Here is a 14450-nt window from a genome sequence, read left to right as displayed (position 1 = left end):
CAAAGACTCGTCGTGTCTTGTCCGATATGCGTTGGTCGATCGATTAAGATGCTTTTTCGAACATGCCCCCTCGAGGTTAGCTGGCTGAAGTTGATGACGGGGACCTCAGAGATTCCAGCGCTGCTGTCGTTACCAGCGCGTTATCAATGTCATCGAACCCGAACAATGGTCCTGAGAAGGAGATCTGCCTGTGCTGAATTACAATTCTGTCCTGTCTTCAGAACATACATCCCTCTGCCAGCATTAGCCAGTGGCGATACATCTTGGTGAAGGACCCAATAACGCAGCGTTCTGTGGCTATCGACAAAGCTCTGGTCACGGCGCACTGAATCAGGACGAATCGCTCACCGACCCAATGTACTCGGCTGGCCGTAGACATCCTATCTATCCAGAATGATTGATTAGGAGATCCATCAGCCGATTACTCATATCTCGCGTTGTGAGATTTGTTGCAGTGCCTGCCATCGTTGTGGACTTCGAAGTGGCCCTCGTCATATCGCAACTCTCGAAGAGAAGGTGTCTCCATTTCGTGTTCGATTACATTTGAGATTTGCTAGCACGAGTATGATTTGTCTGCATTTCTGTTGGCTTGGGATCTTCTCAGGCATCGACTCATGCAGAAGGCTCGTGCGGGAGGGATCGGAGTAGCAGCGTACGCATCTAGCCACTGTAGACACTTCAGGCACTTCAGACTGCGACGGTCATTGACCGTCATGTGAGTCACAAGGTCTCATTGCGTCAAGGACCTGTGGGAGCTTGCTGATCATCCTGGTGCTGTATACATACTGGCTGTAGATGGAGCCCGGCTCCAGTTGCTAGCACTGTCTGTCGATTGTGAACCTCGTCCCCGTTCGGGTCCAGGAGGCAAGAGCTCATTAGACACATCCTCGGGTTTCCGATAGAATGACAAAGCAAAGTCTCCGCTAGCTAATTCCGCAAACCTCCGGAAATAGCCTTGATTAGAAGGTGTCTGAGACTTGAACACCCCGTCTTACCTGCATCCGCGCCTATCTTCCGCCAGATTGCCTGTGAGCCTGAAGCCTCGATGTCTGCGCTTGCGCTGCATTGATGCCATTCTGGGATGCGGTGCCTGAGCTGGTCGACAGCTGCCAAGATGCGATTCGCACCAGGAACGAGCATCTCAATTTGCCTAATTAGGCAGTGGTGTCATCGTACGAGGGCTGCCCCGACCACCATACGAGAGGCGAGTCCGCCGCTAGACTTTGAGCGATGCAGCCAGCTCGTTGTTGCAGGGAAGCTTGCCCAGCGCCGCGCCGCCAGCGACAGCACTCGGTCCTTGGAGCTGCCGCGCGTAGTATATCCTAATACAAAAATGTGGGTTCCGCTGAAGCTGACGGCGTTGCCGTAATTATGCGACGATTGCCTCGAACAAGGTTCAGGCGGATGAGGCGACCAGGTACGATCCCCGCTCCAAGGGAAGTAAACATCCATGTGCCGAGCTTCAGACGTCGGTCCCTCCTAGGCCCTGAACCATCAGCTGCCCCGCAAGTGTGCCTGCATCGATGGGAAAGTATAAAGTCGGCACGATCTCAACTACTCCTCACAAGATGCCGTGCGCTCTTCCTGCTCCGCGCTGCCCCAACGTGACTCATTCCCAGCAGCTATGGATAAGCTCGACAGCCTGCTCGAAGCCTGTACGGCCAACAATGCATATCCTGGCACCGCGGCGACGATCGTTGACTCCAAGGGCAACCGTCTGTACCACAAAGCATTCGGTGTCAACGACATCTCGGCTGAGAACCCCACCAAGTTCACCACTTCAACGCAAATGCTAATATTCTCCTGCACGAAGCTCATCGCCTGCATCGCAGCTTTGCAATTGGTCGAGCAAGGGAAACTGTCGCTGGATGACCCAGTCAGCAAATACATACCGGACATTGTAGACATCCCTGTCTACGTTGGCGATGGGACAACGGCAACCCGTCCCCAGAAGACCACGATGACGATCCAGCACCTCTTCACACACACTGCTGGCTTCACATATGTAAGCCCGGCGGCCAATACGCACAAGCGACACTAACGGAGACAGGACTTCTTCGATAAGACCACGCTGCAATGGAGAGTCGAACAGGGCGCTCAACCCGGTGTATACATGGCGGAAGGAAATCGCCCCTACTTTAGGACTCCACTCCTGCACGGTAAGTCGCTCCCCCATGGTCAAACTTGTGTCCGGAAACGAGCGTTGCATTGAAGACTGCCCGAGCATATGTCTCGGGTTGACAGAGAAGCTGCTCTCATTAACCTTACAATCCTGCCTTCTATCATACGCCCTTTCCCCGAGACAAGGCTAATCAGGTTCGCAGACCCTGGCACAGCTTTCGCATACGGCGTCAATATCGACTACCTCGGCCTAGTCCTCGAGGCCATCACCGGACAGAAGCTACAGGACTACGTTAAGGCCAACATTTTGGAACCACTCGACATGAAGTCATCAGTACCGTATCTGGAGAAGGAAGACGCGACCCATCTCCTGCTACACATCCGCGGGCTGACGGGCAAGGACCCTCTGATGGCGTTTCCGGGGGCATTCCCACCAAAGGGACTCGAATTCTACGGCGGCGGGCATTATCTGATTAGCACCGTCGACGACTACGCGCAAATATTGACCACCATCCTCAACGACGGCACATCGCCAACGACCGGCGCCACCATCCTGAAGCCGGAGACTGTAGATAACTACCTCTTCAAAGACATGATACCCGCCGACGCTGACCGCAAACACGTGCCGATCGTCAACAGCTCGCTGCCAATGTCGACGAACCAAGCAGAGTTCTTGCCGGGACACAAGGTGGGCTGGTCATGTGGTTTCCTGCTGAACCTCGAGGACGTGCCGGGAGGAAGGAAAAGCTATAGCGGGATGTGGGCTGGTCTCGGCAACCTTTTTTTCTTCATTGACAGGAAGTCCGACCGTGCCGGCCTAGTAGCCACAAGTGTGTTGCCATTCATGGACGACGGTGTTCTGACGCTGTTTGAGGCAGTGGAGAAGGCTGCGCTTGGACATGAAATCAGGGATGGGGCTGAGGCGAAGACTCTGTTCAGGGTGGATTCGTGAGCGACGTGTGGGATTGTGCAGACTCTATAGAAGTATGCTTGAGCCTTCTCTGGTACTTCTGTTCGTCCTTTCGCCAATAGAGTTCTAGTATCTGGTGCCGAGGGAGGCCAGCACTCGAGAGCCGTCTTTGACAAGCCATAACACGGTAGTATCTTCGGTCTGTTGTGCTGAATGTCTTGAATCCAACACAGACTGTTGTCGTGGCGAATGATCTGGTGAGGTGACTTGAAAATCAGCTATTCAAAATAGCACCAGGGCCGAGTTCTTCAGAAGCTTGGGTCCGGTAGATGCAATAAGCTCTGCAGCGATGCCTTTGATCGAGTTCGGATCATCGATTTTCCACGACTCCCAGTCTCTGAGATCCTGCATTCGAGATTAGACGGATACATCATTGACGAGCGCAACACTCACCTCAAGATCGATCAACGAGTCCCGTACGACCAGCTTCCAATGCGAAAGGTCCAGCTTCACGACTTCGTTTTTCTTCATGATGCCTGGCACATTGTAATCGAATAACGAGCCCTCCGGAATCTCGGCATCGTCGTTCTCCGAGTCCTCTTCATCGAGCTCCAGGTCCTCTTCGTCAGCAAATTTAGCTGCTCTCGATTTCGTGGTGTCATTCTTGCTTTCTTCTGTGGCTTGTGGGACTGGCTCATGCGGGCCGACAGCTAGTGGATCCTCCGACGGCGATTCCTTCGCATCCCGCGACGGCGACACGTATTTCCGCTTATCGAGCTTCTGCCGATACGTATCATCGAAGAGATTCCACTCGTTTGTCTCCGGATCCAGCAGCTGGCTCGGTCGGAAGCCTGCCTTATAGCGCATCTTGAGGCACGAGTGAATGTAATAGCCCATGTAGTAGTAGTCGTATTGATTCTCAAGGGACAAGCCGATCTCGTGGAGGGCGCTGATCTTGCCCCAGTCGTGGTGTCCATGATCAGGATCGTAGAATAGGTAGACGGAGCTCACAGCGTGGGGAAGCAGATCCAGCACACCCACGGCGACCAGCTTGCCATCGAGACGGTAACATTGGTGATATGAGCCGAGCTTCTGCACCTTCCCTTTCTCGTTCTTCTTCGTTGATCTATCAAGACCACCGCATAGAAAGCGTTTCATGGCGGATTCGGGCCAACGAGAGACTGGATCTTTGTGGATCTGCTTTTGATAGCGGAGGAATACATCATATCTGCCATAGATCAGCAGTGGCGACAGCAACGGCGGCGCACCAACTTTTCTTTTGTGAAAGAATCCGCTTCGATGTTGACTTCAAACTTGTGGGCGGGCTCGATTGGCTGACCAGATTTGCCTTTCGGCCGCTTAACGATAGCGTACTCAGCTAAATGTATCGCATCGAGGAGATCGAACTTGTCCCGCTTTAAGCGTTTGCTCCTGTCAATATTAGGTATCTGAGCACGTGCCTGAACGGAAAGCCACCTACTCTCTAGACACTGGGGCCAACATCGCAGCCTTGCGCTTGTACTCTGTACCCAAGACATAATTATTGAGTCTGTGTATGGCACGCCGCTGCTCGCGGGTTGATGTGAATTTGCTAGCCTCAAGTCTCTGTCGTATAAGCAACAGTCGCCGTGCCACAGAGCCGACCTACCTGATGGTATAGTGCGGGCAACATGAGCGAAGAACATCCGGCTTGTAGTAGGTCGTGCCAGATCTTGTAGAAGATTATCAGACAATGCTAGGCACGCATGCCGCAGACCTACCGTCGCCAGCCGCGATCCACGAGTTCTTGATAGTGGTCAACTCTCACGTTGTCGGACTGCATGCAATAGGACGAACCTGGCGCTCGTCAGCGCAGTCCAGGAGCCAAGTGGCCTAACCTACTTCCATCTGATTTCTTGCAGTAACCACATGACTTCTGCCGCTGATAGCCTGGAGTTGTGAGTGCAACGGTCACAGAATGACTTTAGGCGCCATTGCTGGACAAGGCAACCTTACTTACCGTAGGGCCTCAGCATAGAGATCTGCGACATGGGTCCCGGCCCCCGCGTTGCGGAGGTTTGACGGTATTGATGATCAAGCAGGCGTGGCATATGACGAGAATGACACACAAACTCGAGTAATGAGCCAAATGTGACTGGTAACCTCAATGGAAAACGCGGGACCGACAATGCCACCACATCAGAGCCGTTCGAGAATGGAAGGGATCGTGCCGGGGCCCCCACGTTCTGGAAATGCGAGTGAGCGCTCGCGTGAGCGATGACTCGAGACTGTGGAACGAGATGTGGATTGGGAGTATGATAGAATCAAACAGGGAGATGCTTTGAACAAATGAATTGTGCACGTGTTCGTTGATGGGTGACATGGGCGTCCAACGCATAGGCGCATAAGACTAGTGGGAGGGACGTGTTCGAGACGTGCCTGAGGGAGATTGACGTTGAGTGGAGGTTTCGAGGTGGGAGAGAAAGATCCGCCTTTCGAAAAAAAAAACTGACTTGCAGGCTGCACAACCGCCCCTCCTTCACAGCAGCACTATTTCATCCTATGCAACAGCAAGTAACCCATAAGCTGCTGATGGCATAGTACTGTGCAGCTGCATGCCACATCCCAGCTAGGAGTGGGTTGCTCTTTGTTTTCCACTTTGAATTTCGATGGTTCAGCACTGTTTGGTGGTAGCTTCCTCCACTCTGCTTGACCGCTGTCCTCGTCCGGCACTGCGCCTGAAATACTTTTTGAACCTCACACCATCTGTTCTCCTTCCGCTTCTTTCCTTCTTTCTGCAGACAACATCTTCTTCCCCTTCAGCCCCGTAGCCTACGGGACTGAAGGCCTGCACTGCTCTAAAGAAGCCAGTGCTCAAGTCACGACATCCCAAACCCTTCACTCTCTTACCATGGGTATTCTTTAATTTCTGCTGCCCGGCAACCTAAGGCCGCAGCACCAGTCACTTCACCGTTTATTGTCACTTAGAGATATCTTCACTGCGGGACACGTCACACGTTTCGTTTGCTTCAGCACCCCAGAATCAGGTTAAAACTTGCCCGGCCCTCTGCGTTGCGACTTGTTCATATCTGCAACTGCAAGCCCCGATCACACAGCCAGATATCGGACAAATTGCAACGAAAGCGACAAGTAGCAACCCTTCAACATGCCCGAAGTCAAATACGCCATGAAGTCCCGCACTGGAAGAGACAACCAGCGTTGGTGAATCACAAAAGCAGTCGCAGACAGAATGGCTGACCTTTTCTCTAGCTACGGCCCCAAAGGTGAGCGCTTGGTTGCCGGAGTCGTCCCACTTTCACCCGACAAGACCAAAGTCCTCCTCATCCAGTCGAGTTCTCGCAAGGGTTGGGTCCTGCCAAAGGGAGGATGGGAGAAAGATGAAGCCACAGCAGCAGCAGCCGCGAAGAGAGAGGCATGGGAAGAAGGCGGCATCATCGTCCGTGTCGAGAAAGATCTGGGCGTAATTCTCGACACACGTCCTACTACTCCGTCCACCAACAACAACAATCCCAAAGTCATCTATCAATTCTTCGAGGCTGTCGTCACTGAGCAGCGCAGCGAGTGGCCTGAGAAAGCGAAACGAGAGCGCAAGTGGTTCACCTTCGCCGAGGCTTCCGAGCTGTTTGCCCAACGCTCCGAGCTACTCGAGGCTCTCAAGCGAAGCGGCTGCAAAAAGTGAGATCGATGTCGCACATGAAGCACGGCTGAAAGGCGAACGCTCTCCAGCGGCTGCTGCTGGGAACGAACGCCGAGATCTGCCTCTCGAGCTTACGACATCTACATTAGACACAGGCAGCGAGTGTGCGGACTAACTCGGCTACCGACACCGAGATATTGGTGCTCTCCAGGACTGCGAGCGCTTTTGACGACCTTCATTTGGGCTTGTCAAGATGTCTCACGAGCTCGATCATCGACATGTCCGCTTCCTTTAGCGACCATTCTTCAACGTGGCTAAGACGAAATCACGAGATGGCTATGGCGGTAGCTCTCCACATAATCAAGTCGATCCAGTCGCACTATTTCACGAGCTTGCGGTCCAGACTGACCCTGTGCCATGACGCATAGCAGAGTCGTCCTTAAGTGGACGCAGCATTTTGCATAGCTTTGCACATAGACCCGTAATTGAATACGCCAAAAGCAATGACAAATCCCCCAGGCTCGCATTGTCTGAAGTCCTTGAATTCATGCTATTTGCAGCCTGGTCAAGAACGATCACGTATCCCATTGACGCGTCGACTTTACATTCCGGCGACCAGGCGGCCTTCAACTCCCTTGGCAACTACCGCTCCACAGCACCCACAGATTCCCGCTCAGCGCTCCAAATCGACAGGGAAGTTGCCAGCATCACGCTGGTCGTTCCAGCGCTGTACCCATGCGTTCGGGCATAGTGAGCGGTAGGCGAGGTAGAACTGGAAACGTGTGGTCAGCCGACACATGCTTCTGACATTGCAAGCCCCCGAAGCCAGTGTGCTGGACATTGTGGACCGGATCCGCAAGACTGTGTGGGACGTACCTGTCTGCAGGGCTTGAACTCCTCACCCTTGGCGAGGATACATTTGTGATAGTCGACGTAGTTCTGCCAGCAGTGCTTCGTCCTAGGTTGAGAACTTTATGTTAGCTCTTCTTCGCCCTTGTATCATCGTTGCATGGAGGGTCCGTCCAATGCCATCCACGCCTGCTGCTGCATTTCGTGGATCGGCATCGCTTGGTGGGGCTGGAAGTCGATGTGGGCACGTACTGGTTCTGGTTGGGGAAGCGAGCGTCGTAGCCAGCTGTCGTAGACCTCGTCAGTACATGCTTTATGCGCAGCCGGCGCACCTGGCGTCAAGGTGTAGCATACCAGTCACGAATTTGAAGGGCTTGGTGACGTTTCCTCCGAGCTCCTCGGGATCGGGCATCTCGATTTCAGGCATGATGTGCGGTGGTGTAGGGTCGTGTGCTTGACGAGGATATGTCTATTGAGGTCTGGAGGTATGGCCTCAGACACAAAGTGGAAGGAGTGGCGAGTCTCGTTGTCAAGAGTGCGGTCAACTTGAGGTGCAGTCGAGCACATCAGGACTTTGTGAGTATGGTGGGTACGATTTGCAGCTTGTGATTGGCTGCGTCACAACCTCCGAGCTTCCAAGCATCCCCAAAGCCGCAGCTTCACGTTTCGCTTGCCACGTCTACTGCCTTGCTCAAAGACGGAGCGGTACTACTTCGTCCTCGGTTCGTCCTTTCCGCTCCCCGTCGATCCTTCAAGATGAACACCGCACGCATCATGCGGCTGCAGCCGCTCAGACAGGCGTTCAAACCCAACAGTGCCGCCATACGTCAACCCCTCACGAAGCGATCTTTCCACCAGAGCAGGAGTATGTTTAGGGCGAAGGTACGAGCGCACAAGAAGACTTATTGGTGGATTCAAGACTAACAACATGAACAGGAAGAGGATCACAGTGGTATGTCCGACCATGCGGAAACACCAAGATCCAGCGATGGCACTGTATACGGCAGGAGAACTAATTCGAGATACAGCCCATACCATCACCCAGCGATTGAAGAGCCTGAAGAAGATTCCTCCCGAGTTGTTGCCCTTAGGCGACGTCATCTCGTAGGTCCACCGCTCCTGTTGCAGGTAACAGACGCGAAGAATCGCTGACTTGTGCGCTACAGCTTCGCCCTCTTCGCGGCAGCTTTCGCTATGGGTCGCAAGCTGATCTACGACAAGACGCTTCGTTTGAGCCCGCAGAGAAACTCAGGCGGTGCCCATTAGGAGGACGTGCGGGTTCCTAATGGAGTTGGACTGCTGTTGAGAAACAAAAGGAAACAGACGAGGCAAATTGCACCACTTGTGGCTTCGCACGCTACTTGACCTATATCCATAAGACCTCAGAAGGCGTGTTTCAACTGTTCTAATCTGCCCTCCCTCCTGTCCGCGACCTCTCTGACACCACTCTCCCGCTGTGTCACCATTGCTGCTGGTAGCACATCAAATACGATCCGATTCGACTTCGACAGATCTGCAGAGGCGACCTTTGAGCTCGCTTGCTTATTGAGGGGCGAACGTGACGAGAGGCTCCGCTGCGTCCGTCCACTTGTCTTCGCTGTGATTGATGCCGAAGGTCTATTTCCATGTGGTATCGAGTACCAAATGAAGAGCTGCCGTGGGTCATGACCGAACGAACGGTGCTGAGTTCCATCTCATGTGAGAGATGTTCGACATAAATCTGCGCTAGCGTGGACGGCATCGTGGATCTATGTTATCGTGACATTCCGTATACGGCTTCAGTCCCTCACTTTGGCTTGGGTCCAGCAACATCGAGGTCTTCCAACATCTGCATGGGGTCTTCCGGCTTCGCATCAGGAACCTGCTCCGCCATTCGCTCCTGCTCGCCATATTGAGCCAAATAGCCTTCCTGTTCCCACACAGCGGTCGTACTTGCCACGCTTGGCCCACCAGTGTCCTTCCTGTCGGGCTTGGCCATCGCGACCTTGATCACCCTGCCGAATAATTCACTCTGATCCATGTTGTCGATAGCTTCCTTGGCATCGATGGCATCTTCATATTCCACGTACCCAAAGCCCCTGTGCAGATCTGTAGATGACGGCGCTTCTGGCTTTGGTAGTGAAATGTCGACTATCTCGCCGAACGGGACGAATGCCTCTGATAACGTGGCAGCCGTAACGAACTTGGTGTCTAGACCTCCCACGAAGACCGTAGCATTGGGTCGCGTAGATGTGTCAGTCATCTTGATGAGGTCTGCGCGAGGCTGTGTCCTGACACTATCGGCGAGAGAGATCCTGGTCCCGTGAAATGCCAATGCAGTATTAGTGAGTGGATAAGTCCTGATGAATTTGATGTCTCGTCGCAGCACCCTTCGATCCTGGAACTCCTAGGCAGGGAGGGCACTGAAGGTCCAGAAATTTTGTTGATCAATTTGACAGGCTCGAGAGAAGCCTCATTTGAGCGTCAGGTCGTAGGGCCGATGTTTCGAAGATTTAGTAGCCAGGGAGGGTGCTGTAGGTACGATGGACTTTTTTACACGAGTCGGTGCTGTTGAGTTGAGCGTCACTTGAGCATCACCCAGTGGAAAAGCGGTAGCAAAGATGTATCGTGGACTTATAGCCAGGGCGGACTCTGTAGACCTCGATGTGGTGAATTCAAATGACAGAATGACGACACCCCACACTGAAGGCCGCCCTGTCCCCCAGATAATATGCCAACTGGCTTCATGATCTCTGGTCGTTGCATCAACCCCAGAGTCCGCCCCGATGGTCCGCCTGCGAGAAATACCGCGTACGGCGGCCTTTGCGTGGTCTGCGGACGCCGACGCCCCGTGGCTGGCTACGGGTACCAAGTCAGGCGCTGTCGATGTCGACTTCAGCAATGAAACGTGCCTCGAACTGTGGGATCTGTCCCTGGATAACAAGCAGCAGGGTCAAGAGCTGAAGCCTGCCGCCACGATCACTACAGACACAGGGTAGGCATGGAGAGGCCTCTTTGCTATCGAAAAACTACTGACACTGCCGTAGATTCCACGATCTCGCATGGACGCCAGCAGAGGACCGCCGACGGGGTGTCATCGCTGGCGCACTTGACAGCGGTGCTCTTGGTCTCTGGGATGCGGACGCTATCCTTAACGATTCCACCAACGCTGCCATCTCCTGGGAGAAGGTGCACACGGGTGCCATCAAGACACTGCAGTTCAACCCCAAGATACCCAACATCGTCGCTACAGGTGGTGTCAAGGGTGAACTCTACGTCTCGGACCTGAACCAGACTGGCTCACCCATCCGACTCGGCAGCACTGCAGCAAGAGCAGACGACGTTGAATGTCTAGACTGGAACAAGAGAGTTGCAAACATCCTAGCCACGGGCAGCAGCGGCGGGTTCGTCACAGTATGGGATATGAGGACCAAGAAAGAGAGCCTGACACTCAACAACCACGGTCGAAAAGCAGCATCAGCTATCGCCTGGGATCCCACCAAGCCAACACGCTTGATCACCGCCGTGCCCTCTGAACAAGAGCCTCTCATCCTTGTCTGGGACCTCCGAAACTCCAATGCTCCGGAGAAGATACTGCGCGAGCACAGCTCCGGCGTTCTGTCGCTTTCGTGGTGTCCTCAAGACCCAGATCTGCTGCTCTCCAGTGGCATGGACAACCGCACCATCCTCTGGAACCCCCAAACCGGTACGGCCTACGGCGACTATCCCGTCGTCACGAACTGGACATTCCAAACAAGATTCAACCCACACAACCCCAATTTCTTCGCCACGGCGTCCTTTGATGGTAAAATCCAGATCCAGTCGCTCCAGAACACAAATCCGAGCTCGGAGAAGGCTACGGAGCAAGGCGAGGCTGCGGACGGCGAAGACTTCTTCTCGAAAGCACCTACACAGCCTCAAGCATCCTCTTTCTCTCTAGAAAAGGCACCGAAGTGGCTGGAGCGACCGTGCTCGGTGTCCTTCGGGTTTGGAGGCCGACTAATAACCGTCCGACCCGCTGAGGCGGCCTCCAGGACCTCGAAAATCGATATCGGCAAGTTTGAGGTGGACTCAAACGTGGGCAGTGCGACGGAGACGTTCGAGAAGGCTATCGGGAGCGGCGACCTGACTTCATTGTGCGCGGAACGCGTTGCCTCTGCCAAAACAGACGAGGAGCGCGCTGATTGGCAGGTCATCAAGACACTTGTATCCACGAACGTGAGGGAACAGCTGGTGAAGTATCTCGGCTTCGAGGATGCGCCCAAAGCTACTAGAGGCGATGCGGACATAGTCCAGACTCCCGTGTCAACGACAGCAGAGGAAGGAGGCGACGACAAGGTCACCGTCAACGGCGTTGGTCGCAAGAGCCATAAGCGCTTCACATCAATGTGGGCCAACACTGCAGACGGTGACTTCCTGTCAGAGCTCGCTGCTACAAAGGGCACAAAGACCAACAACCCGTTCCAGATCTTCTCGGGATCGGAATCGGATTCCGACCGCAAGATCACGCGTGCTCTGATCCTTGGTCGCTTCGAAGAAGCTCTCGAAGTCTGCTTAAAGGAAGACCGCATATCGGACGCTTTCATGATCGCAATCTGTGGAGGCGAGAAGTGCATCAAGAAGGCACAAGAAGCATATTTCGCGAAGCAGAGCGATGGTCCGAACTACCTCCGGTTGCTGGCATCCGTCGTCGGGAAGAATTTATGGGACACTGTCCACAATGCAGATCTGGCCGATTGGAAGGAGGTCATGGCTACTTTGTGCACATTTGCCAGCGAAAAGGAGTTTCCTGATCTCTGCGAAGCTCTGGGAGACCGATTCGAGGAGCAGATGTCCGCCGATACCACAGCCCGCAAGAATGCATCTTTTTGCTATCTCGCTGGCTCCAAACTCGAAAAGGTCATCTCGATCTGGATTCAAGAGCTGAAGGAGCACGAAGAGTCAACATCTGCCGACGCCGATGCCACGTCAGCTTACTCAGTCCACGCCCGTGGCCTACAGGACCTGATTGAAAAGGTCACCATCTTTAGAAGCGTTGTCAACTTCCAAGATTCTGAATTGTCGAAGTCGGAGGACTGGAAGCTCGAGGCGCTATACAGCAAATATCTCGAGTATGCAGATGTGGTCGCAGCTTCAGGTCAGCTCTCGGTAGCTCAGAAGTATCTGGACCTCCTGCCGACCAAATACCCTGGCGCCGACATTGCTCGTGGCCGCATTGCGCAGGCGACGCAGAAGAAGCAGCCGGCTGCCACTACAGCTACGATGAGTGGCAAGCAGCCTGCTGCTACGTCTACACCAACCAAGACAAGACAAACGGCCAGACCAGGCTATGCACCACCTCAGGATATGTTTACTCAAAGTGCTCCGCAGTCAGGTCCATATGCGCCCCAGGCTCCTATGTCATATGCACCGCCTGCTCAGCAGCCGGCAAATCCGTATGCTCCTACAACGGCTGCGCCCTCAGCTCAAGGCAACCCATATGCACCACCCCAGCAGACGAGAGCACCACAAAGCGGGCCTCCACAATTTGTGTCTTCTCAGCCAGCCGGGATTGCACCACCTCCTAGACAATTCGATCAAAGTCCAGCTATTGCACCTCCTTCGCAAGCAAAGAATATGGCCAGCTGGAATGATGTGCCCGAAGACTTTGCGAAGCCAACATCAAGAAGAGGTACACCTCTGAACGCTGCGCATCCACCAGTGCCCTCCCCATTTGCTCAGCTTCCCCAACAGGCTGGCATTCCTCCTCCCATGGCTCCACCGATCGCTTCAAGAGGGAAGTCACCAGTGCCACCTCCACCAAAGGCTGGCGCGGGACCTGCAAGAGTAACATCGCCCCTGTCACAGCCAGCCCAGTCGTTCGATCGTCCACCTTCTGCCAGCAATCCGTACGCGCCGCAGATCTCGGCAGCCTCTCCTGTAGGGCAGAACGTTGGGCCACCACCCATCGGCCGGGTATCATCGCCGTACAATGCTCCTCCTTCAGCAGCTCCGCCAAGCAATCGGTATGCTCCAGCTCCTGGATCTCAAGCTACTCAGCAAGGCCCTGCACCAGGAGGCCGACCCAATATCGCGCCGCCTCCACAAGGATCTTCATTCACGTCTCCGCCGCCAGCAGCTAACCCATACAGCGCTGCACCCCCTCCGCCACAATCTAGACCAAGTCAATACGGACCTGGCAGTCAACAGACAACCTCTGCACTTCCTCCCACGCCACAGCAGCAGTTCTCGTCCGGTCCACCACCTGGCGGTCCACCTCAACAGCAACGGCCAGAGCCCGCCCCGAAGCCTACGGCGCCGCCAGCTCGCAAGTTCCGTAAGTGATGATTCCTGTTTTGTTTCCGCTCCTGTTTCCATTTCTACAGAGTCCTACCTGGTAGAATTCTACAAATGCTAACCCGCATGATGAATCCGCAGCCAAGGGTGATCGGAGTCACATTTCTGCGGCCGCTCAGCCAATCGTAGACATCCTCTCCGCTGAGATGTCACGTGTTGAAGCTCGTGCGCCTTCCCAGTTCAAGCCACAGGTCGATGACGCCAAAAAACGGCTCAATATACTCTACGACCACCTCAACAACGATGATCTACTCAAACCTGACACGGTGCAGCAGATTGTGGAGTTAGCTGAAGCCCTCCAGAGCAAGAATTTTCAACGTGCGCAGGAGATACAGCTAGATGTTCACCAGAACAAGGTGGAGGAGTCGGGCCTGTGGATGGTGGGTGTAAAGCGCCTAATCGGCATGTCCAAGGGCACCCCCTAGAGGCCTCCCTGGCGGCCAAACCGCATATTCTTAGGGTGTAGCAATAGAGGGAGTAGTGACGCGCCTTCGAGGCCAATGGCTATGACTTGAGCGTCAGAACAAAATGACTTGATCGTGAAATGAGCCTCGCTTGCGATATGGTCCCAACAAAATTCGCTACTTACAGCGCCCGCCCTGGCCAGAAAATCTACGA

General features: G+C 54.2%; 7 protein-coding genes across 7 annotated transcripts; 4 read left to right on the top strand and 3 right to left on the bottom strand.

Annotated features, from left to right (window-relative positions):
* Positions 1-1624: 1624 nt before the first annotated feature.
* On the top strand, positions 1625-3073 carry AB675_10569 (Acyltransferase LovD; the record flags this gene model as incomplete). Its single annotated transcript, XM_018139350.1, has 3 exons — positions 1625-2005; positions 2051-2159; positions 2325-3073. The coding sequence occupies 3 exons, from the start codon at positions 1625-1627 to the stop codon at positions 3071-3073; spliced, it is 1239 nt and encodes a 412-aa protein (XP_018000722.1).
* A 240-nt stretch (positions 3074-3313) lies between these two features.
* Positions 3314-4703, bottom strand: AB675_10568 (Arginyl-tRNA--protein transferase 1; the record flags this gene model as incomplete). The annotated part of the gene is made up of 5 exons (XM_018139349.1): positions 3314-3436; positions 3485-4259; positions 4304-4462; positions 4512-4636; positions 4680-4703. The coding sequence occupies 5 exons, from the start codon at positions 4701-4703 to the stop codon at positions 3314-3316; spliced, it is 1206 nt and encodes a 401-aa protein (XP_018000772.1).
* Positions 4704-6176: 1473 nt separating this feature from the next.
* On the top strand, positions 6177-6710 carry AB675_10567 (Diphosphoinositol polyphosphate phosphohydrolase aps1; the record flags this gene model as incomplete). Its single annotated transcript, XM_018139348.1, has 2 exons — positions 6177-6232; positions 6281-6710. The coding sequence occupies 2 exons, from the start codon at positions 6177-6179 to the stop codon at positions 6708-6710; spliced, it is 486 nt and encodes a 161-aa protein (XP_018000860.1).
* A 631-nt stretch (positions 6711-7341) lies between these two features.
* On the bottom strand, positions 7342-7944 carry AB675_10566 (Cytochrome c oxidase subunit 6B; the record flags this gene model as incomplete). Its single annotated transcript, XM_018139347.1, has 4 exons — positions 7342-7440; positions 7545-7626; positions 7770-7803; positions 7872-7944. 4 exons carry the CDS (start codon positions 7942-7944, stop codon positions 7342-7344), a joined length of 288 nt encoding a protein of 95 aa, XP_018000719.1.
* Positions 7945-8273: 329 nt separating this feature from the next.
* AB675_10565 (uncharacterized protein) lies at positions 8274-8783 on the top strand (the record flags this gene model as incomplete). Its single annotated transcript, XM_018139346.1, has 4 exons — positions 8274-8399; positions 8454-8469; positions 8546-8621; positions 8684-8783. The coding sequence occupies 4 exons, from the start codon at positions 8274-8276 to the stop codon at positions 8781-8783; spliced, it is 318 nt and encodes a 105-aa protein (XP_018000586.1).
* A 520-nt stretch (positions 8784-9303) lies between these two features.
* Positions 9304-9759, bottom strand: AB675_10564 (Peptidyl-prolyl cis-trans isomerase E; the record flags this gene model as incomplete). Its single annotated transcript, XM_018139345.1, has 1 exon — positions 9304-9759. The coding sequence occupies one exon, from the start codon at positions 9757-9759 to the stop codon at positions 9304-9306; it is 456 nt and encodes a 151-aa protein (XP_018000809.1).
* Positions 9760-10282: 523 nt separating this feature from the next.
* Positions 10283-14257, top strand: AB675_10563 (Protein transport protein sec31; the record flags this gene model as incomplete). The annotated part of the gene is made up of 3 exons (XM_018139344.1): positions 10283-10491; positions 10544-13812; positions 13914-14257. 3 exons carry the CDS (start codon positions 10283-10285, stop codon positions 14255-14257), a joined length of 3822 nt encoding a protein of 1273 aa, XP_018000679.1.
* Positions 14258-14450: the final 193 nt, after the last annotated feature.

This window comes from Cyphellophora attinorum (assembly GCF_001299255.1).
Source record: "Cyphellophora attinorum strain CBS 131958 chromosome Unknown Contig11, whole genome shotgun sequence".
Classification (NCBI taxonomy): domain Eukaryota; kingdom Fungi; phylum Ascomycota; class Eurotiomycetes; order Chaetothyriales; family Cyphellophoraceae; genus Cyphellophora; species Cyphellophora attinorum.
This window is presented reverse-complemented; position numbering and strand designations above follow the sequence as displayed.